Source organism: Dendropsophus ebraccatus, chromosome 13 (assembly GCF_027789765.1).
Source record: "Dendropsophus ebraccatus isolate aDenEbr1 chromosome 13, aDenEbr1.pat, whole genome shotgun sequence".
Lineage (NCBI taxonomy): Eukaryota > Metazoa > Chordata > Amphibia > Anura > Hylidae > Dendropsophus > Dendropsophus ebraccatus.
The window spans coordinates 6456210-6477929 of NC_091466.1; the positions used below are offsets into that span (position 1 = coordinate 6456210).

Here is a 21720-nt window from a genome sequence, read left to right on the forward strand (position 1 = left end):
CCAAGACTGGAACCTCCACCAATCACAAGCCTGTATGCTACAACTCCATTCACCGGGCCTAGAACCTCCACCAATCACAAGCCTGTATGCCACCGCTCCATTCAGCGGGACCAGAACCTCCACCGATCACAAGCCTGTATGCTACAACTCCATTCACCAAGACTGGAACCTCCACCAATCACAAGCCTGTATGCAACAACTCCATTCACCAAGACTGGAACCTCCACCAATCACAAGCCTGTATGCAACAACTCCATTCACCAAGACTGGAACCTCCACCAATCACAAGCCTGTAAGCTACAACTCCATTCACCAAGGCAGCAGAGCATCGCGCCCAGGTACAGCAGAGAGAAAATGTGCCTGCTTGACCAACGCTGCAGCTACCTGGGGACTTGGGACCCAGCTTCTTGTGATCAGTATGGATCGGACGCTCACAGAACACAGAATGATCACCTATCCAGGGCAGGGATCATCTTGGGATGTCTCTACTGAATGCGATATCGTGTGGCTGATATAATAGGGTCACCAACCAGATAGGCTGATCGGGCTGTTATAATAGGGGGTGTACAGACACACAGGAGGCGGGGGGCATTGATCCAGTGACCCTCACCCCTCCATTACTGATCCATGTAATAGGCTCTGTAAAGGCATAAAGAGAGCAGCCGTCTCAAGTACAGTGCGGTCAGTTTTTTTACTGTGCGGTAATCTTTAGGCCTGTAAGCCCTAAACTAACCACAGATCTAATGACACGAACTGACCAGTCACCTGGTGTCACAAAACCAATGGTCAGGCCAGGCCTTGCGGTAATAAGACAGATGCAAACATGCGTCTGCCTGTAATACGCTCCTCTCATCACCGTACCATTACTCGCCTTCTCTTCCTCCTATACATATCTATCTATACACAAAAGCGTCTATATACTATAGATATCTATATACCATACGCGTCTGTATACTATACATATCTATCTATACACACGTCTATATACTATAGATATCTAGATACCTTACACGTCTATATACTATACATGTCTATCTATACACCATACACGTCTATATTCTTTACATATCTATCTATACACCATACACATCTGGTGACTGCAGACGTACCAGAGTATGGGTTACTTGTCAGGCTGGCGTCTCTTCCGGTTAGTGGAGTGCTGGGCGTGGGAAATGGGATGCTGTAATAATCCTATAATGTAGAATATAATACAGTCCGGTTAGTCACAGAGGCGACACGGGGGGCAGTGCACGGTGTTCAGTCACTAACATATCACTCACCAGGGGGAACCTTGTCTGTAACATCTGCAGATCATCGTAACCATAGACCTGTGGCTGGAAAACACAGCGAGATGACAATTACATAAAGGAAAGTGTCCGGGGTGGAGGTGACCACCCAAAATCCCTGCTCTAAGCACTTACAGGATAAGCATGTAACAGACCAGGAGCCATGATGTATGGGTTTGGTAACAGCGGTGCAACACCTGGCGGTAGGTTTGGAGGAGCTTTACCTGCAAGAAATACAGAAGAACATTAGATACCAATGCTATGGATAGAGCAGTAAGGGGGGCTTCTCAGGATCCCACCATGAGGAGCAGTACCTGACGTGGTAGCTATGGAGTTCCGTGTAGAAGGAGCGATGGTGGAGCTTGTACTGAGGCCCAGGCCAAGACTGCTGACGCTGAGCGAAGAAGAGGCGGGGGCAGCGCTGGCCACTGTATTGGAGACCGTGGAGAAAGTAGCGACTGAATGTAAGCTGGCGTCACTCTCCACACTGGTGTGCTGTACCGGAAGACACCACAGACCATTAGAGAACTACAACCCTCAGCAGAGGCAGAATGTAAAAAACCTGTATGGATGCTGCAAGCACATGATCACGCTAGGATTGATCACATGGCTGGCAAACCCGATTGCTTTAGCATGTACTGTCCCCCTTCACGCCCACGGAAAGAGCCGGAAGGGTCAACTGACATGCAGGACATTAGGGAGGCACGAGGACTCACCAGAGGAGTGGATGAGGACGTCCTCACCGTGGAGGAGACGGGCGTTTGGTGCTGAGAGGGCAGAGAACTGCGGAAAGATAGAGACATTGTCAATGTGGTATCCCGGCAGGGGGCGGCACACTCCCGGCTCTAATGCACACTACCTGCTGAGCTGAGCAGAGGCCACCGGGTTCTGCAGCTCCTCGCCATGGCTCAGGCTGCTCAGCTGGGAGGAGTGGGCTCCAGCAGTGGTCAGTAAGGAGTCGCTGAGGGGGGTGATGCTGGAAGCAGACGACGAATCCGCTTTAATCGTAGGGGCTGAGGGAACTGCAAACGAAATAGATGGAGAGCATGAGAGCTGAATCCTGGGAGCCACGGTGCAGCCCCTCAATGTAGATGGAGAAAGCGCCCCCCCCCCCCGCATGTACTGACCAGTCACAGGCATCAGACACCACAATCACCTGATACCGCCTGTGACTGCTCTGATTACTGTTGGACACACTGTCCCCCCTTTAAGGCTATATACAGCCGAAAAGGGTCTACTGGTGTCCCAGCATCCGCCCTTGAAAGCATCAGCGACAACAACATTCATATTGCCGGACACTTACCTTCTCCTGATACAGGAGTTTGCATGGTGGAAGTCTGTGTGGAGTTATAGCCATTCTATGGGAAGAGAGAAGGAACACATTAGAGGGGGAATCTGGAGGTAAAACTCTGTCTGCAGATGTCGTGACCACACACTAACCCATCAGCCGGGGAGCTGGGCTGACAGATCAGGGATGGAACTATTACTTTTGCATGCGCTGTCCCCCCTTAATGGTGACTGTACAGCCAAAAAGGGTCTACAGGCATGCTATAAAGAACATGTGTCTGCCCATCAGCAGGGACAGAGCTCGGAGTACATCCCCAGAGAACGCACCTTGGATTGACTGATATCCTTCTGTGGGGAGGAGGTGGAGGAGGAGATGGGGTAGCGCCTGGTCTGTGTGGACCTCTGTTCGTATAAGGGGCCCTGAGTGCTGCTCTGTGAGGTAAACGTTGCTGTCTGGATGCTGCTCCCTTGGTAAGCAGACTCTGGGCTCTGACTACTGACCACGTTGCTGGACGCTTCACTGCAAGAGAAAAAACAGACGTCACGAACGACATCCAATGCTGAACTCTACATGGCTGCTTGGCATGTGATATACACTGGGCCGCCAGACAGGCTCCCTAGTATCAGTGCACCAAGGGGCCGCCAGACAGGCTCCCTAGTATCAGTGCACCAAGGGGCCGCCAGACAGGCTCCCTAGTATCAGTGCACCAAGGGGCCGCCAGACAGGCTCCCTAGTATCAGTGCACCAAGGGGCCGCCAGACAGGCTCCCTAGTATCAGTGCACCAAGGGGCCGCCAGACAGGCTCCCTAGTATCAGTGCACCAAGGGGCCGCCAGACAGGCTCCCTAGTATCAGTGCACCAAGGGGCCGCCAGACAGGCTCCCTAGTATCAGTGCACCAAGGGGCCGCCAGACAGGCTCGCTAGTATCAGTGCACCAAGGGGCCGCCAGACAGGCTCCCTAGTATCAGTGCACCAAGGGGCCGCCAGACAGGCTCCCTAGTATCAGTGCACCAAGGGGTCGCCAGACAGGCTCCCTAGTACCAGTGCACCAAGGGGTCGCCAGACAGGCTCCCTAGTACCAGTGCACCAAGGGGCCGCCTGACAGGCTCCCTAGTACCAGTGCACCGCCTGACAGGCTCCATAGTACCAGTGCACCGCCTGACAGGCTCCATAGTACCAGTGCACCGCCTGACGGGCTCCATAGTACCAGTGCACCGCCTGACAGGCTCCATAGTACCAGTGCACCGCCTGACAGGCTCCATAGTACCAGTGCACCGCCTGACAGGCTCCATAGTACCAGTGCACCGCCTGACAGGCTCCATAGTACCAGTGCACCGCCTGACAGGCTCCATAGTACCAGTGCACCGCCTGACAGGCTCCATAGTACCAGTGCACCGCCTGACAGGCTCCATAGTACCAGTGCACCGCCTGACAGGCTCCATAGTACCAGTGCACCGCCTGACAGGCTCCATAGTACCAGTGCACCGCCTGACAGGCTCCATAGTACCAGTGCACCGCCTGACAGGCTCCATAGTACCAGTGCACCGCCTGACAGGCTCCATAGTACCAGTGCACCGCCTGACAGGCTCCATAGTACCAGTGCACCGCCTGACAGGCTCCATAGTACCAGTGCACCGCCTGACAGGCTCCATAGTATCAGTGCACCGCCTGACAGGCTCCATAGTATCAGTGCACCGCCTGACAGGCTCCATAGTATCAGTGCACCAAGGGGCTGCCTGACAGGCTCTATAGCAGGGATAGGGACCCTTCAACCCTCCAGCTGTTGCAAAACTACAATTCCCATCATGCATTCCCACTACAATTCCCATCAAAGCTAAAGCTTTGGCTGTTCTGGCATGATGGGAATTGTAGTTTTGCAACAGCTGGAGGGCTGAAGGTTCCCCATCCCTGCTCTATAGTATCAGTGCACCAAGGGGCCACCTGACATGTGCGCTTGTATGGAAGAGCCACAGACAATTGTATTGGGTGATCTGTGGTGTCGTCTACACGCGCTGTGTGTTGCTGTTGCACAATCTGTCCCCCCTTTATTGCTATGGAGAAAGCCAGAAAGGGTCTACTGTTGTGCACGTGCTTCCCCCACCATACGGGCACATTTCTCACCTTGCCGGGCTGGTGTACAGGCTGTTCGGAGTCTGGCTCACAGCTGTGTTCGTTGTCTGAGAAGATTCGTACTCCGGGAGAACTGGCTCAGAACCAAACTGCAAGGCCCCAAACTGCAGGTTCAGCCCAGATATGTCAGCTGTTCCCGGCATTTCTACAGCCAGAGCCGGAATCTGGGGGAGAAAGCAGAAATAAAAACGCATGAGGTAAAGCAGAAGAAAGCATGTCACGGGAAACTGTCGATCTCTACGTATGGGGTTAGCCACGTGTGCGCCACTACATACATGGCTATGCGTGTGTGTATGTTAATACACAGGGCTATGTATATGCATCTATACAGGGCAGCGTACCTGCGTGTATCACCCTGTCTGGGACAGTGTGCAATCTCTCTCTGTGAACACTATGGGGTTCAGGGTGTATCACTTTGCATTGATCTAGAGCTGGTTGGGGAGGTAGGGATCATCCATACCTTTGACGTCAGGGACGTTTTCTTCTTCTGCACCTTCATCTTCTGGTGGGCTGGCTGCGGACTTCCAGATTGATTTTCGGGTGACACTGGGGACATCTGGGGGGGATGGTTGGTTTTGCCGGTCAGAGGGGAGGATGGGCACACGGGTACTGCAGAAGGAGCGCTGGTTACGGGCACCTTCTCCTGCAGGTACACATCCATCATGGTGGAAGCGGGAGAGAAGCTCTGGCGCTTGGTAAAGGGGTCAGATGTGCTCTTCAGGTCTGGAGGGATAGACAGAACCTCTGAGTCATCTGAACCTTCACTTACCCCGATGTGTGGTAAACCCCTGGTGATATAGCCACCATTAGTCACCCAAGCTCTCACAGGCTCCATGTATCATACACTGGAGCAGACATTTCTACACATCCAGCATTAAGCAGTCTGGGAGAACCGGAGACGTGAGGCAGCCATAATGTTACCTGGGAGGAGGACCCCTCTAAGGTGGAGTCACGTCTTACCGAACTGCCCCAGGGAGGAGGTCTGTGCCGAGGAGCCCAGGTCCCAGGCGGTGTTACTGGAGGAGTCTGAATGCTGAGCTGCCAGATGAGCCAAAGCCTGCGCCGTCTTAAACTGCTCCAAGAACTGTGAGCCGCTGGTGGTGCCGCCCTTGGGTTCCCCGTCCCCAAAGCTCTTACTCAGCATGCTGACCTGCAAAACACGGGCACACGCCATCACCGGGACTGCTATATGGAGGGAAATACATTAATGGTGGCTCAACTTCCTCCCTCCTATTACGAATAGCTAGGGGGACTGGACCCATGGCCTCTCCCACTATACCTCATAGGACAGGCAGTAACTTAACAGGCCGTTATTCCCTACTCCAGGGATGGAAACCTTCGGACCTCCAGCTGTTACAAAACTAAAATTCCCATAATGCCTGGACAGCCAAAGCTTTAGCTGGAGGGCCAATGTTCCCCATCCCTGCTCTACACGCGCCCGCGGACACACTTCTCTCCCTGGCTATTAAAGCCTGGCAGGCTGCCCGCTGGCGATATCACCTACCTGCGTCTTCTCCACCTGGCAGTCCCATCACAATACTACCAAAGCCCTGGACATATTATCCCCAACACCAACCTCTATTCTGTCCTTTTCCGAGGCACAATCTAACTTAACCCTCCCTTCCTCCACTTTCTTGCCCTACTTGCGGGCCACTAGCTATGCGAGGAACATAGACGGTAAAATGCCAAGAAAAGGAAGATCTCACAGTCAACTCTCTTGAGGACAAGAGAAGCCCTCCGCATCTTTTCTCTCACTACTGAATCCTCCAATCTTTGTTCCTCCACTTCCCAACATGGCTGCCACATATACCGCACCGCACCTCACCTCCTCTGATCTGGCACAAAATTTTCTCCCTGCCGCATCGTATTGGGATATGGCGATTAAAATTACACACAGGGCCTAGATCTCTCCACCGTAATTCTATAATGGGACTCGTGCCTCAGATGTACTGCTCCGAGAGTCAGGTCTGCAAAGACTTCACCTGTACCCACCTACATAACTATGTGCCTGTAACCTTTGGCCACATTTTACCGCCATCCACTGCTGGAAAGAAGCCAGCCACTGAAATAGTTTGTTTCCTCTAACACCCCCCCACACCCCACCCAGATTTGAGGTGATTGGTGCCTACTGACTAATCCCCTCTTGTTGTCTGCCCCTTGGAGGGTGGTTCCTGCCCCGAACGCTGTTGCCTGCACTTACTTTGGGTTTTTAGATTCATTCATAATTCCTTTCCAGGTGTAGCGGAGAATTCTCTTATAGCTTCTTATATCTCTCACAACGCCTGAGGACTGGACGAGGTCTCTCTCATTGTGCCGTTTATTATACCTATTCTTTGGCAATGACTGCCGCGCTCCCCCGCCTGCACCTCCCCCATCCGCCGCGTTCCCCCGCCTGCACCTCCCCCATCCGCCGCGCTCCCCCGCCTGCACCTCCCCCATCCGCCGCGCTCCCCCGCCTGCACCTCCCCCATCCGCCGCGCTCCCCCGCCTGCACCTGCCCCATCCGCCGCGCTCCCCCGCCTGCACCTGCCCCATCCGCCGCGCTCCCCCGCCTGCACCTGCCCCATCCGCCACGCTCCCCCGCCTGCACCTGCCCCATCCGCCGCGCTCCCCCGCCTGCACCTGCCCCATCCGCCGCGCTCCCCCGACTGCACGTCCCCTATCCGCCGCGCTCCCCCGCCTGCACCTCCCCCATCCGCCGCGCTCCCCCGCCTGCACCTCCCCCATCCGCCGCGCTCCCCCGCCTGCACCTCCCCCATCCGCCGCGCTCCCCCGCCGCGCTCCCCCGCCTGCACCTGCCCCACCCGCCGCCTCCCCCGCCTGCACCTGCCCCATCCGCCGCGCTCCCCCGCCTGCACCTGCCCCATCCGCCGCGCTCCCCCGCTTGCACCTCCCCCATCTGCTGCCCTCAACAAATAAAATTGACCCCACTGTGGTGCCCGCACTATCCATCAGCCGATGAGCGGAAGACGGCCGGTACAGGAACGGTTATTGTTGCATGCGCTGTCCCCCCTCAGTGGCCACATGTAAAGCCATAGAGGGTCTACGGGCATGCGGCAAAGCCTAAGTAACGCTAAGTAACCATGGAAACAACCGGCATGGCTCCTGTCTCCTTGGCTGCAGAACTTGTTAATGATACAGAAAAAAAAAAACCACAATGTAAAGCTCAGATCTACAGGAAAACGGGCATTAATGGTTTACCGAGCCTCAGATATACATCTTGTCAAATGATATCCAGAGGCGCCCCGACATTGCCAGCCCCATAGCCATAGCCAGAGGCACCCAGACCTCGCCAGCCCCATACCCAGAGGCACCCTGACCTCGCCAGCCCCATATCCAGAGGCACCCTGACCTCGCCAGCCCCATATCCAGAGGCACCCAGACCTCGCCAGCCCCATATCCAGAGGCACCCTGACCTCGCCAGCCCCATATCCAGAGGCACCCAGACCTCGCCAGCCCCATACCCAGAGGCACCCTGACCTCGCCAGCCCCATATCCAGAGGCACCCAGACCTCGTCAGCCCCATATCCAGAGGCACCCAGACCTCGCCAGCCCCATATCCAGAGGCACCCAGACCTCGCCAGCCCCATATCCAGAGGCACCCAGACCTCGCCAGCCCCATATCCAGAGGCACCCAGACCTCGCCAGCCCCATATCCAGAGGCACCCAGACCTCGCCAGCCCCATATCCAGAGGCACCCAGACCTCGCCAGCCCCATATCCAGAGGCACCCAGACCTCGCCAGCCCCATATCCAGAGGCACCCAGACCTCGCCAGCCCCATATCCAGAGGCACCCAGACCTCGCCAGCCCCATATCCAGAGGCACCCAGACCTCGCCAGCCCCATATCCAGAGGCACCCAGACCTCGCCAGCCCCATATCCAGAGGCACCCAGACCTCGCCAGCCCCATATCCAGAGGCACCCAGACCTCGCCAGCCCCATATCCAGAGGCACCCAGACCTCGCCAGCCCCATATCCAGAGGCACCCAGACCTCGCCAGCCCCATATCCAGAGGCACCCAGACCTCGCCAGCCCCATATCCAGAGGCACCCAGACCTCGCCAGCCCCATATCCAGAGGCACCCAGACCTCGCCAGCCCCATATCCAGAGGCACCCAGACCTCGCCAGCCCCATATCCAGAGGCACCCAGACCTCGCCAGCCCCATCCCAAGCCATGCTGACCTCCAGCCCCATCCAGAGCCGTCCTGACCCAGTATCCAGCACTGGCTCCATACACAAACTTATGCCAGTAACACGTGGAGAGGACTTACCATGCTGTGGTGAGTGAAGGAGCTGCCGGGACTGGCCTGTGACAGGGAGCCCTGCTTGGAGTTGCTGAACACGAGGGGCTGTGACAAGGGGGGGTTCTGCGCTGGGTCCAGATTGGAGGCCTCATTCTCTAGCGATGAAGGGCTTTTCCCCAGCAATACCGCCAGGTCGATCCTATGAAGAGTAAGAGCGGCTAACTGGTAAGTGCCCACAGGTCAGATTAGCCACAAATAGCCAGTCAGGTCCTCATTCTTCCAGGTCCAATCACATCTTGCCATGGGACCACTGAAGACACTGGCAGTCTCATGACAACACAAAATATACGGGGAGCAGAAGGGTCTTATCTGAGGAGCAGCAGAAGCCTCAGAAGGTGAACAGACAAACCCCAGGGCCTGTGGATTTACATAAATCCTCGCTCTGCACCATTCATTCACACAGTGCAGGTGTAAACCTGTAAAGAAGGTTTTCACACTGTGTGGATCTCCTCCGTATTGTGGATAGAAATCCACAAAGTTCCTGTCCCCTGAGGACATGGGGTTTTCTACAGGTCAGACACGCTTACCTCTGGCCCGCAGTGATGGTCACACTCTCAGAGGCGAGGGGCACAGACGACACGCTGGATGCTGTGAAGATCTTGGTTTCAGACAGCTGAAACAGCATGGAAAAAAAAATAAAAAAAAAATCAGAAACTAAAGACCATTAAAGGAGAAGTCAGGAGCTAATACAAACTGTCAAGTAGAAAGGAGGGAACATAATAAACTCGGGGGGGCACTTGTTTCTTGTGTTTCCCCGCAACTGCTGCCAAATTATTATTTTCTCCAGCCTTCTCCTTTAATGTAAAGAACAAGTAGCAGGGGTGGGGTTCTACAGTACAGGGTTATAGGTACGTGTCACACTGTGCACTCAGGAGTCTGGGAAATCCATAGTATAGTCTAAGCGGATGGTCTGCAATATGGTAGATGGCTGTACAGAGTCGGAGGTCACGGAGATACCATTTTCTAAGAATGGAAGTCCCCACAGTAAGCTCTGTGCAGACACTGAACAAGCAAGGAGCGCATCTCTGAGGTGGACAAACCCTGGAAGTGGTGCCAGACATGTATACATCAACCCAGCCACATATACGTACATCCTCATTCCAGTCCTCTGTCCCCCATTCTTCTGGGGCCGTCCTCCAGGCACCTGGTAAACAAGCATAAAGAACAAAGAGGGTTACAAGGTGTCCACCCCGAGGGCAGGGCCCGGCACCCAAGCGGCCACCCCGAGGGCAGGGCCCGGCACCCAAGCGGCCACCCCGAGGGCAGGGCCCGGCACCCAAGCGGCCACCCCGAGGGCAGGGCCCGGCACCCAAGCGGCCACCCCGAGGGCAGGGCTCGGCACCCAAGCGGCCACCCCGAGGGCAGGGCCCGGCACCCAAGCGGCCACCCCGAGGGCAGGGCCCGGCACCCAAGCGGCCACCCCGAGGGCAGGGCCCGGCACCCAAGCGGCCACATGTGGATGTGCAGAACGCGAGACATTGCGCGCACACAGTATTAACCCTGTAGAAACTGCGCTGTATAATCATACAAAGCGCCTGGATTTCCAAAATAACATTAAACCTCAGGGCATAAAGGGATCCCAGGTGACATCGAGGACGGCAATGCCGGTGACTGCTGCGGGGAAGAAGCGGGTAAAACATGGCAAGCTAAACCATCCTGTTGTCCTCACATTACAGCAATGAGAAGACAGATCTCCTAAACCAACATATCTTATACTCCAACCACATCCAGAGCAGCAATCACAATTCTGCTGCTTCCATGGTTAATTCTAGGGAATCAGCTGTTTCCAGTGTGAATGAGACCTAAGACTGAGTACAGAGCCAGCAGATATGATGGCCAGCAGGCTTGTGGTTACAGCTTTGGTTGTGAGTGGACTATAGACTCTGTAAGACTGGAGAAGTTATGTCTACATTATACCACCATGAACATCCTGCAGAATCCAGGAAAAATTCCAAAAATCAGAGTGTTCAGTATGTGATAGACGGAGCCAAGACCCCGGTCCCCTCTGCAACACCCATAACCATAGCGGGTCTTATATTCGTACACAAATCTACATACAGCGAAGAGCGTGGAGGGACAGGACGTCACTGGACAGATGTGATCCTGCATACGGTGCCGAGCTTCTATACTGCACCAATAGCACAGAACCTGTCACCTAAAGTGATGTCTGTCAAGTGTGGCCCATTCTTACAAACATGCCTTCCCCACCCCAGAATGAACTACAAGTCCCAGAATCATCACGCAGCTAGGAGGTCCGACCAGTGCTGGGGGTCCCATCCCAGTATAACATGCTCTCCACCCCCGGCCCGTGCAGGGAGGGACAGGTTAGGAGAGAAAACACACAACAAGCAGAAATGAAGAGGTGATCAGGGGCAGTGAGTGCACCTGGATGTGTCATACCAGGAGCAGTGGAAAATTTTCGGGGATTATCTGAGCCCTCACCCCCAATGTAATCAAGTCCTGAAACAAAAAGGGAAAAAAAACAAAACAAAAAGAGACAAATCAGATTGAGATGAAGTGCAGGTTGTACCCCGAAACTCCACAAACCCCAAATCTAAAAGGCCCCTCCTCCTCCTCCCCCCCCTCCATTGACTTGTGGGCCCCCCTGGTGTCCAGGACCTCCCTCCCCAGAACCCCCTGGGGCATAGGTGAAGCAGGATCCGCAGGACACAGCTGGAATTCTGTCATGTTGAGATGTAACCCGTTAGGAGGGAGCAGGGGGACCTACTTGTTCCATCATCGGGTTCAAAGTTGGCGGTGTTATTCCAAGTGCTGCTGTTTCCATAGTTGTCTTCGGTGTTGGAGGGTTCAGCGTAGTCCGCAGGGTTAAAGGTCCTGGAAGAGAAGAGTCCATTACAGTAAGGCAGAATCTTACCTCTGTGTATAGAACAGTGGAGGATACACGTACCCCATGCCCTGCGCCGAGAACCGGCCGCCTCTTCTTCCTGATCCGCCTAATGGTAAAGATACAAGAATTAATGACCGGGCCGTCACCCACCAGCAGGTACTCCAGGACACGGCACTCACCTCGGCCTCGCCCACGGCCCCGTCGCCCCCTCTCTGTGCCTCTGCCAGAAGATCCACCAGATTTACTGCCTTCCAAACCATTTTCCTGTGCCCGAACTGGAGAAAGAGGAAGCAGTCAGTGAGGTACAACCAAAAGTGCAAGGGGGACAGGACCCAAACATGGCTGACACACGGCCATCACTCCAGAGGCTCGGCAGGCGCACATGTCACCAGATGAGATTCAGACAAGAGATGGCAGACATACAGACATCACCACGAATGGAACCCCCCAAAAACACATCCCGCATCAGCACATCCAATATATAAATACTCACCGCCACGCCTGCCCTACAGACAGCCAGCCCACACCGCCACGCCTGCCCTACAGCCAGACAGCCCACACAGCCACGCCTGCCCTACAGCCAGACAGCCCACACCGCCACGCCTGCCCTACAGCCAGACAGCCCACACCGCCACGCCAGCCCTACAGCCAGACAGCCCACACCGCCACGCCTGCCCTACAGCCAGACAGCCCACACCGCCACGCCTGCCCTACAGCCAGACAGCCCACACCGCCACGCCTGCCCTACAGCCAGACAGCCCACACCGCCACGCCTGCCCTACAGCCAGACAGCCCACACCGCCACGCCTGCCCTACAGCCAGACAGCCCACACCGCCACGCCTGCCCTACAGCCAGACAGCCCACACCGCCACGCCTGCCCTACAGCCAGACAGCCCACACCGCCACGCCTGCCCTACAGCCAGACAGCCCACACCGCCACGCCTGCCCTACAGCCAGACAGCCCACACCGCCACGCCTGCCCTACAGACAGACAGCCCACACCGCCACGCCTGCCCTACAGACAGCCCACACCGCCACGCCTGCCCTACAGACAGCCCACACCGCCACGCCTGCCCTACAGACAGCCCACACTGCCATGCCTGGCCTACAGACAGCCCACACTGCCATGCCTGTCCACAGCCAGCGCCCACCACCATGCCTGCACTACAGACAGCCCACACCGCCATGCCTGCCCTGCAGATGCACAATGCACTGCAGTCAATCGCCATAGGTGAGACATGGCAGACATACAGAGTCACCACGGCCTAGCAGACACACAGACGTCACTTACACTCTCTGCTGCGGCTGCCGCCCCGTCCTCTTCGGGGTGCCCCTCCACGCCTGCGGCTGAAGTCTCGCTCTCTGTCTCTGTTTTCTCGTGTCTCCTCAGTCTGTTCTGCTTGCCCTGCTTCCTTCTGCCCAGAAACTCCTTTCTTCTTACCCACCATCTCCCAGGAGTGCTGCGGGAAGAAGACACGTCAAGCTAACGCCAATAACACAGCGTACAAATCTGCCCTCTCATGACCCCATAGACAGGAGGAAAGAAAACCCAAAAATGCCCAAACCAAATATGTTACTACAAACACCGTGCTCCTAGTACCTGCTGCAGGTAATGGGGGGGAAAGCTTGGCATTCTATACTACATAGAGATCACAGGGGTCACACCCAGGCCCTCCTGCTGTAACACATCTACAACTCCCATCATGCCTAGAGAGCAAAAGCTTTGGCTGTCTGGGCATGATGGAAGTGGTAGTCCTGTAACAGCTGGAGGGCCTGGGTTTGACCCCTGTGATAGACAGTCTGGTGGGGTATAAACCAGGGGCAGACGCACACTATATTCAGGAAGACTTCTCGCTGCTCTCAGGTCGCAGACCCCATCCTCACATTCCTCTATGCTTGGAATAACCAGCAGTTTTGGGTGGACTTCCCCTCTAAATGATAACACAAACCAGAGGAAAGGATTTTGGAGTTGTCAGGGATGACGGGACAGGGAGTGAGGGCTGTAAATGACTGACGCTCGGGCCGTGTTAGCAGGAGGCGGGCGCTGTGTACTGGGGGATGACAGGAAGATGGCACTTACAGTGTCTGGGTTCCCCTCCAGCAGAACATTGATGGCTCGGTTAAGGTCGCCATTGCAGTCGTGAAGAGCGATCACACACTCGTCCTGGTTCTTCCCTGTTATATCGATCAGCTGGAGAGATGGAAAGATGAAGGTTAATGGAGGGACAATTGTTGTGGCTGGGACAGTAGCATTAACAGAGCAGCACACAACGGGGACTGTCAGAATTACTTATAGTAACCTATCAGAACCCCCGCCCCTAGACACCCCCTGTGTATGGAGGATTACTTATACTAACCCATCAGGATCCCCACCCATCCCCTGTGAATGGAGGATTACTTATACTAACCCATCAGGACCCCCACCCATCCCCTGTGTATGGAGGATTACTTATAGTAACCTATCAGGACCCCCACCCATCCCCTGTGTATGGAGGATTACTTATAGTAACTTATCAGGACCCCCACCCATCCCCTGTGTATGGAGGATTACTTATAGTAACCTATCAGGACCCCCACCCATCCCCTGTGTATGGAGGATTACTTATAGTAACCTATCAGGACCCCCACCCATCCCCTGTGTATGGAGGATTACTTATAGTAATCTATCAGGACCCCCGCCCCTAGTCATCCCCTGTGTATGGAGGATTACTTATAGTAACCTATCAGGACCCCCCGTCCCCACCCATCCCCTGTGTATGGAGGATTACTTATAGTAACCTATCAGGACCCCCACCCCCAGTCATCCCCTGTGTATGGAGGATTACTTATAGTAACCTATCAGGACCCCCACCCCCAGTCATCCCCTGTGTATGGAGGATTACTTATAGTAACCTATCAGGACCCCCACCCATCCCCTGTGTATGGAGGATTACTTATAGTAACCTATCAGGACCCCCACCCCCAGTCATCCCCTGTGTATGGAGGATTACTTATAGTAACCTATCAGGACCCCCACCCATCCCCTGTGTATGGAGGATTACTTATAGTAACCTATCAGGACCCCCCGTCCCTAGTCATCCCCTGTGTATGGAGGATTACTTATAGTAACCTATCAGGACCCCCACCCATCCCCTGTGTATGGAGGATTACTTATAGTAACCCATCAGGACCCCCACCCATCCCCTGTGTATGGAGGATTACTTATAGTAATCTATCAGGACCCCCGCCCCTAGTCATCCCCTGTGTATGGAGGATTACTTATAGTAACCTATCAGGACCCCCCGTCCCCACCCATCCCCTGTGTATGAAGGATTACCTATAGTAACCTATGAGGACCCCCGCCCCCAGTCATCCCCTGTGTATGGAGGATTACTTATAGTAACCTATCAGGACCCCCACCCATCCCCTGTGTATGGAGGATTACTTATAGTAACCTATGAGGACCACCATCCCTTGTGTATGGAGGATTACTTATACTAACCTATCAGGACCCCCACCCACCCTCTGTGTATGGAGGATTACTTATAGTAACCTATCAGGACCCCCACCCATCCCCTGTGTATGGAGGATTACTTATAGTAACCTATCAGGACCCCCACCCATCCCCTGTGTATGGAGGATTACTTATAGTAATCTATCAGGACCCCCGCCCCTAGTCATCCCCTGTGTATGGAGGATTACTTATAGTAACCTATCAGGACCCCCCGTCCCCACCCATCCCCTGTGTATGAAGGATTACCTATAGTAACCTATGAGGACCCCCGCCCCCAGTCATCCCCTGTGTATGGAGGATTACTTATAGTAACCTATCAGGACCCCCACCCATCCCCTGTGTATGGAGGATTACTTATAGTAACCTATGAGGACCACCATCCCTTGTGTATGGAGGATTACTTATACTAACCTATCAGGACCCCCACCCACCCTCTGTGTATGGAGGATTACTTATAGTAACCTATCAGGACCCCCACCCATCCCCTGTGTATGGAGGATTACTTATAGTAACCTATCAGGACCCCCACCCATCCCCTGTGTATGGAGGATTACTTATAGTAACCTATCAGGACCACCATCCCCTGTGTATGGAGGATTACTTATACTAACCCATCAGGACCCCCCGTCCCTAGTCATCCCCTGTGTATGGAGGATTACTTATAGTAACCTATCAGGACCCCCCGTCCCTAGTCATCCCCTGTGTATAGAAGATAGAGTAACCTATCAGGACCCCCGCCCCTAGTCATCCCCTGTGTATGGAGGATTACTTATAGTAACCTATCAGGACCCCCAACCATCCCCTCTGTATGGAGAATTACTTATAGTAATATTTCTCCCAGTTCACAATGTTTCATTTTATATCTACAGGAATTGGAACAACACCCTATAAAAATAACATCTTTATTATTTGCAAATACACATCAATAAAAACAAGGCAATTCCAAACATGAAACAGACCAGGCTACAAAGTTTGGGGATTTGTACATAGCATTAAAAAGTAAGATAAATAATGTCGGTGATGTAAACAATGATAAAGTGGCAGCGCTGTAGTATACATGTAAACAGGCAGGGATTAACCATAACCTATCCCATATCACATGTGTGGGGTACTACCACCAGGGAAAGTAAACCTGTCCCCCCCCCCACACACACAGTTAACCTCCCCTCTGCCAACGTGCCCACATCGGCTCTATTCGTCTAGCCGGGCTTCTTCTAAATCATAACATATGTGCTTGTGCACCAACCTATTATAAGATGATAAAGAGTACATTATCCCTGGTGTAAGTGGGTAAGTGTGTGTGTGTGTGTGTGTGTAAGTGTGTGTGTGTGTGTAAGTGTGTGTGTAAGTGTGTGTGTGTGTGTGTGTAAGTGTGTGTGTGTGTGTGTGTAAGTGTGTGTGTGTGTGTGTGTGTGTAAGTGTGTGTAAGTGTGTAAGTGTGTGTGTGTAAGTGTGTAAGTGTGTGTGTAAGTGTGTGTGTGTAAGTGTGTGTGTGTGTAAGTGTGTGTGTGTGTAAGTGTGTGTGTGTGTGTGTGTGTGTGTGTAAGTGTGTGTGTGTAAGTGTGTGTAAGTGTGTGTGTGTAAGTGTGTGTAAGTGTGTGTGTGTGTGTGTGTAAGTGTGTGTGTGTGTGTGTGTGTAAGTGTGTGTGTGTGTGTGTAAGTGTGTGTGTGTGTGTGTAAGTGTGTGTGTGTGTGTGTGTGTAAGTGTGTGTGTGTGTGTGTGTAAGTGTGTGTGTGTGTGTGTGTGTGTAAGTGTGTGTGTGTGTGTAAGTGTGTAAGTGTGTGTGTGTAAGTGTGTGTGTGTAAGTGTGTGTGTGTAAGTGTGTGTGTGTAAGTGTGTGTGTGTAAGTGTGTGTGTGTAAGTGTGTGTGTAAGTGTGTGTAAGTGTGTGTGTGTAAGTGTGTGTAAGTGTGTGTGTGTAAGTGTGTGTGTGTAAGTGTGTGTAAGTGTGTGTGTAAGTGTGTGTGTAAGTGTGTGTGTGTGTGTGTAAGTGTGTGTGTGTGTGTAAGTGTGTGTGTGTAAGTGTGTGTGTGTAAGTGTGTGTGTGTGTGTGTAAGTGTGTGTGTGTAAGTGTGTGTGTAAGTGTGTGTGTAAGTGTGTGTGTGTGTGTAAGTGTGTGTGTGTAAGTGTGTGTGTGTAAGTGTGTGTGTGTAAGTGTGTGTGTGTAAGTGTGTAAGTGTGTGTGTGTGTGTAAGTGTGTGTGTGTGTGTGTAAGTGTGTGTGTGTGTGTAAGTGTGTGTGTGTGTAAGTGTGTGTGTGTGTAAGTGTGTGTGTGTGTGTGTAAGTGTGTGTAAGTGTGTGTGTGTAAGTGTGTGTTGTGTGTGTGTGTGTGTGTAAGTGTGTGTGTGTAAGTGTGTGTGTGTGTAAGTGTGTGTGTGTGTGTAAGTGTGTGTGTGTAAGTGTGTGTGTGTAAGTGTGTGTGTGTAAGTGTGTGTGTGTAAGTGTGTGTGTGTAAGTGTGTGTGTGTAAGTGTGTGTGTAAGTGTGTGTGTGTGTAAGTGTGTGTGTGTGTAAGTGTGTGTGTGTGTGTAAGTGTGTGTGTGTGTAAGTGTGTGTGTAAGTGTGTGTGTAAGTGTGTGTAAGTGTGTGTGTAAGTGTCCATCTGAACCCGAACGTTCAGCATTTGATTAGCGGTTGCTGCTGAACTTGGATAAAGCTCTAAGGTTGTCTGGAAACATGGATACAGCCAATGACTATATCCATGTTTTCCTCATAGCCTTAGGGCTTTATCCAACTTCAGCAGCCACCGCTAATCAAATGCCGAAAGTTCGGGTTCGGATCGACTCGAGCATGCTCCAGGTTCGCTCATCTCTATTTAACCCCTTAGCGACAAAGTGCGTATATTTACGCCCTGTTGTCATTAAGGCCGTTCAGAACGGGGCCGCATGGCAACCCCGCTCTGAACCGCTGCGGTCCCGGGTGCCTCATGTAGCCCGGGATCACAGCTATTAGCGGGCACGGTCCGATCGCCGTGCCAGCTAATAAGGTAATCGGAGGCAGCCGTTCCCTGGTGTCAAGTGGGGGAGATCGCTTCTCCGGGACACAATCTCCGTGACTGAAGCCGGATGGGGTCTGCTCCAAGATGGCGCCGACCCCGGCTCGGCACTCGCTTGTTTTCGGCTGCAGCAGCCGAAAGCAAACGAGTGCTGATCTCATTGATCTTTGCTGTATAAGTATACAGCAAAGATCTCAATGAGAGATCAAAGTGTATATACTAGAAGTCCCCTAGGGGGGGCTCCTAGTATAAGTGTAAGAAGAAAAAAAAAAAATCCCCTCCCCTAATAAAAGTCTGAATCACCCCCCTTTTCCCAGGTTATAAATAAATATAAATAAATAAACATGTTTGCTATCGCCGCGTGCGTAATCGCCCAAACTATTAATTTATCACATTCCTGATCTCGCACGGTAAATGGCGTAAGCGCAAAAAAATCCCAAAGTGCAAAATTGCGCATTTTTGGTCGCATCAATTCCAGAAAAATTGTAATAAAAAGCGATCAAAAAGTCGCATAGGCGCAATCAAGGTACCGATAGAAAGATCACATCATGGCGCAAAAAAATCACACCTCATACAGCCCCATAGACCAAAGGATAAAAGCGCTATAAGCCTGGGAATGGAGCCATTTTAAGGAACGTATATTTGTTAACAATGGTTTGAATTTTTTACAGGCCATCAGATAAAAGAAAAGTCATACATGTTATATATCGTTGTAATCGTAATGACTCAGTTTTACCCCAGGGCGAATGGCGTAAAAACAAATACCCCCCAAATAAACGAAATGTGGGGTTTTTTTTCAATTTCACCACACATTTATTTTATTCTGGTTTCGCAGTGTACTTTATAAAAAAAAAAAATCAGCCTGTCATTGCAAAGTACAATTAGTGGAGAAAAAAAATAAGGGCTCATGTGGGTTTCTAGGTGGAAAAATGCAAGTGCTATGGCCTTTTAAGCACAAGGAGGAAAAAACGAAAACGAAAAAATCTAAATTGGCTCTGTCCTTAAGGGGTTAAGGTTAATCCCTGCTTGTTTACATGTATACTACAGCGCTGCCACTATCATTGTTAACATCACCATACCGATTATTTATCTTACTTTTTAACGCTATATATACAAATCCCAAAACTTTGTAGCCTGGTCTGTTTCATGTTTGGAATTGCCTTGTTTGTATTGATGTGTATTTGCAAATAATAAAGATAGTTCTTTTATAGGGTGTTCCTGTAGATATGTTTATGTATAGGGTCTCCATGGTCACAAGTAGGAGAAGGATACTGATTGCACAGACATGAGATGTGTTAACGTACATTATACACTGGAGTGTGTGTATTTAACAAGGTTTCAGTTTAGCTGTGTAGATACAGTCTTAGGGTCCTATTACACTGAGCGATTTTTAACTATTAACGACTAACGATTGCAAACGAGATTGTTTTTCGTTAACCTGAAAACGTTCACCATATTTCACAGAATGATAATCGTTAGTTGCGATCGTTACTATGATCGTTAATCCCTTTTGATCCCAGAAAAACAATGAACAATGTGCTATTACACTGAACCATTAGTGAAAAAATGCAGAACTACAGCTAACGAACGTGGAATTACAGCCAACGATTAACAATAATTTTAGGTTCAGATCTAAATCAACGACATACGAACGACCTTTCGATCGTTGCCTGCAATTACACAGAACAATTATCGTTTAAATTCGAACAATTTAACAATTTTTTCGCACGATAATCATCCCGTGTAATAGGGCCCTTATACATTGTAACAAACTCTCAGAAAGGGAGAGGTATGTGCTGCTGATGTGACCATCCAGACTGGAAACATTGTAACAGCCCCTCAGCTGTGGTTATATAGACTGGATACAATGTAACAGCCCCTCAGCTGTGGTTATATAGACTGGAAACATTGTAACAGCCCCTCAGCTGTGGTTATATAGACTGGATACAATGTAACAGCCCCTCAGATGTGGTTATATAGACTGGAAACATTGTAACAGCCCCTCAGCTGTGGTTATATAGACTGGATACAATGTAACAGCCCCTCAGATGTGGTTATATAGACTGGACACAATGTAACAGCCCCTCAGCTGTGGTTATATAGACTGGATACAATGTAACAGCCCCTCAGATGTGGTTATATAGACTGGACACAATGTAACAGCCCCTCAGCTGTGGTTATATAGACTGGATACAATGTAACAGCCCCTCAGATGTGGTTATATGACTGGATACAATGTAACAGCCCCTCAGATGTGGTTATATAGACTGGATACAATGTAACAGCCCCTCAGATGTGGTTATATGACTGGATACAATGTAACAGCCCCTCAGATGTGGTTATATAGACTGGACACAATGTAACAGCCCCTCAGCTGTGGTTATATAGACTGGATACAATGTAACAGCCCCTCAGATGTGGTTATATAGACTGGAAACAATGTAACAGCCCCTCAGATGTGGTTATATGACTGGATACAATGTAACAGCCCCTCAGCTGTGATTATTCAGACTGGATACAATGTAACAGCCCCTCAGATGTTGTCATATAGACTAGATACAATGTAACAGCCCCTCAGATGTGGTTATATAGACTGGATACAATGTAACAGCCCCTCAGATGTTGTCATATAGACTAGATACAATGTAACAGCCCCTCAGATGTGGTCATATAGACTGGATACAATGTAACAGCCCCTCAGATGTGGTTATATAGACTGGATACAATGTAACAGCCCCTCAGATGTGGTTATATAGACTGGATACAATGTAACAGCCCCTCAGATGTGGTTATTCAGACTGGACACAATGTAACAGCCCCTCAGATGTGGTTATTCAGACTGGACACAATGTAACAGCCCCTCAGATGTGGTTATATAGACTGGAAACAATGTAACAGCCCCTCAGATGTGGTTATTCAGACTGGACACAATGTAACAGCCCCTCAGATGTGGTTATATAGACTGGAAACAATGTAACAGCCCCTCAGATGTGGTTATTCAGACTGGACACAATGTAACAGCCCCTCAGATGTGGTTATTCAGACTGGACACAATGTAACAGCCCCTCAGATGTGGTTATATAGACTGGATACAATGTAACATCCCCTCAGATGTCACTGTTCAGACTGGATACAATGTAACAGCCCCTCAGCTGTGTTTATATAGACTGGATACAATGTAACAGCCCCTCAGATGTGGTCATATAGACTGGATACAATGTAACAGCCCCTCAGATGTGGTTATATAGACTGGATACAATGTAACAGCCCCTCAGATGTGGTTATATAGACTGGATACAATGTAACAGCCCCTCAGATGTGGTTATATGACTGGATACAATGTAACAGCCCCTCAGATGTGGTCATATAGACTGGA

At 51.5% G+C, this 21720-nt stretch overlaps 1 protein-coding gene across 10 annotated transcripts in view; it reads right to left on the reverse strand.

The window, feature by feature from the left end:
- UBAP2L (ubiquitin associated protein 2 like) overlaps positions 1–21720 on the reverse strand; it is a 38023-nt gene that overhangs the window by 9545 nt on the left and 6758 nt on the right. For 2 of the 10 annotated variants that reach the window (XM_069950433.1, XM_069950430.1), the window contains exons 4-23: positions 13938–14048; positions 13149–13317; positions 12036–12131; positions 11917–11962; positions 11737–11843; positions 11394–11468; positions 10100–10152; positions 9536–9621; positions 8976–9147; positions 5665–5854; positions 5165–5427; positions 4696–4868; positions 2901–3093; positions 2590–2644; positions 2146–2308; positions 2003–2069; positions 1601–1781; positions 1422–1510; positions 1281–1334; positions 1110–1191 (exon numbers count right to left, since the gene is read on the reverse strand). In XM_069950433.1, coding sequence (XP_069806534.1) covers positions 1110–1191; positions 1281–1334; positions 1422–1510; positions 1601–1781; positions 2003–2069; positions 2146–2308; positions 2590–2644; positions 2901–3093; positions 4696–4868; positions 5165–5427; positions 5665–5854; positions 8976–9147; positions 9536–9621; positions 10100–10152; positions 11394–11468; positions 11737–11843; positions 11917–11962; positions 12036–12131; positions 13149–13317; positions 13938–14048 — 2425 coding nt within the window. Of the gene's footprint in view, positions 1–1109; positions 1192–1280; positions 1335–1421; positions 1511–1600; positions 1782–2002; positions 2070–2142; positions 2309–2589; positions 2645–2900; positions 3094–4695; positions 4869–5164; positions 5428–5664; positions 5855–8975; positions 9148–9535; positions 9622–10099; positions 10153–11393; positions 11469–11736; positions 11844–11916; positions 11963–12035; positions 12132–13148; positions 13318–13937; positions 14049–21720 lie in introns of all 10 variants that reach the window. The other 8 variants (XM_069950432.1, XM_069950429.1, XM_069950438.1 and 5 more) reach the window with 6 other exon arrangements.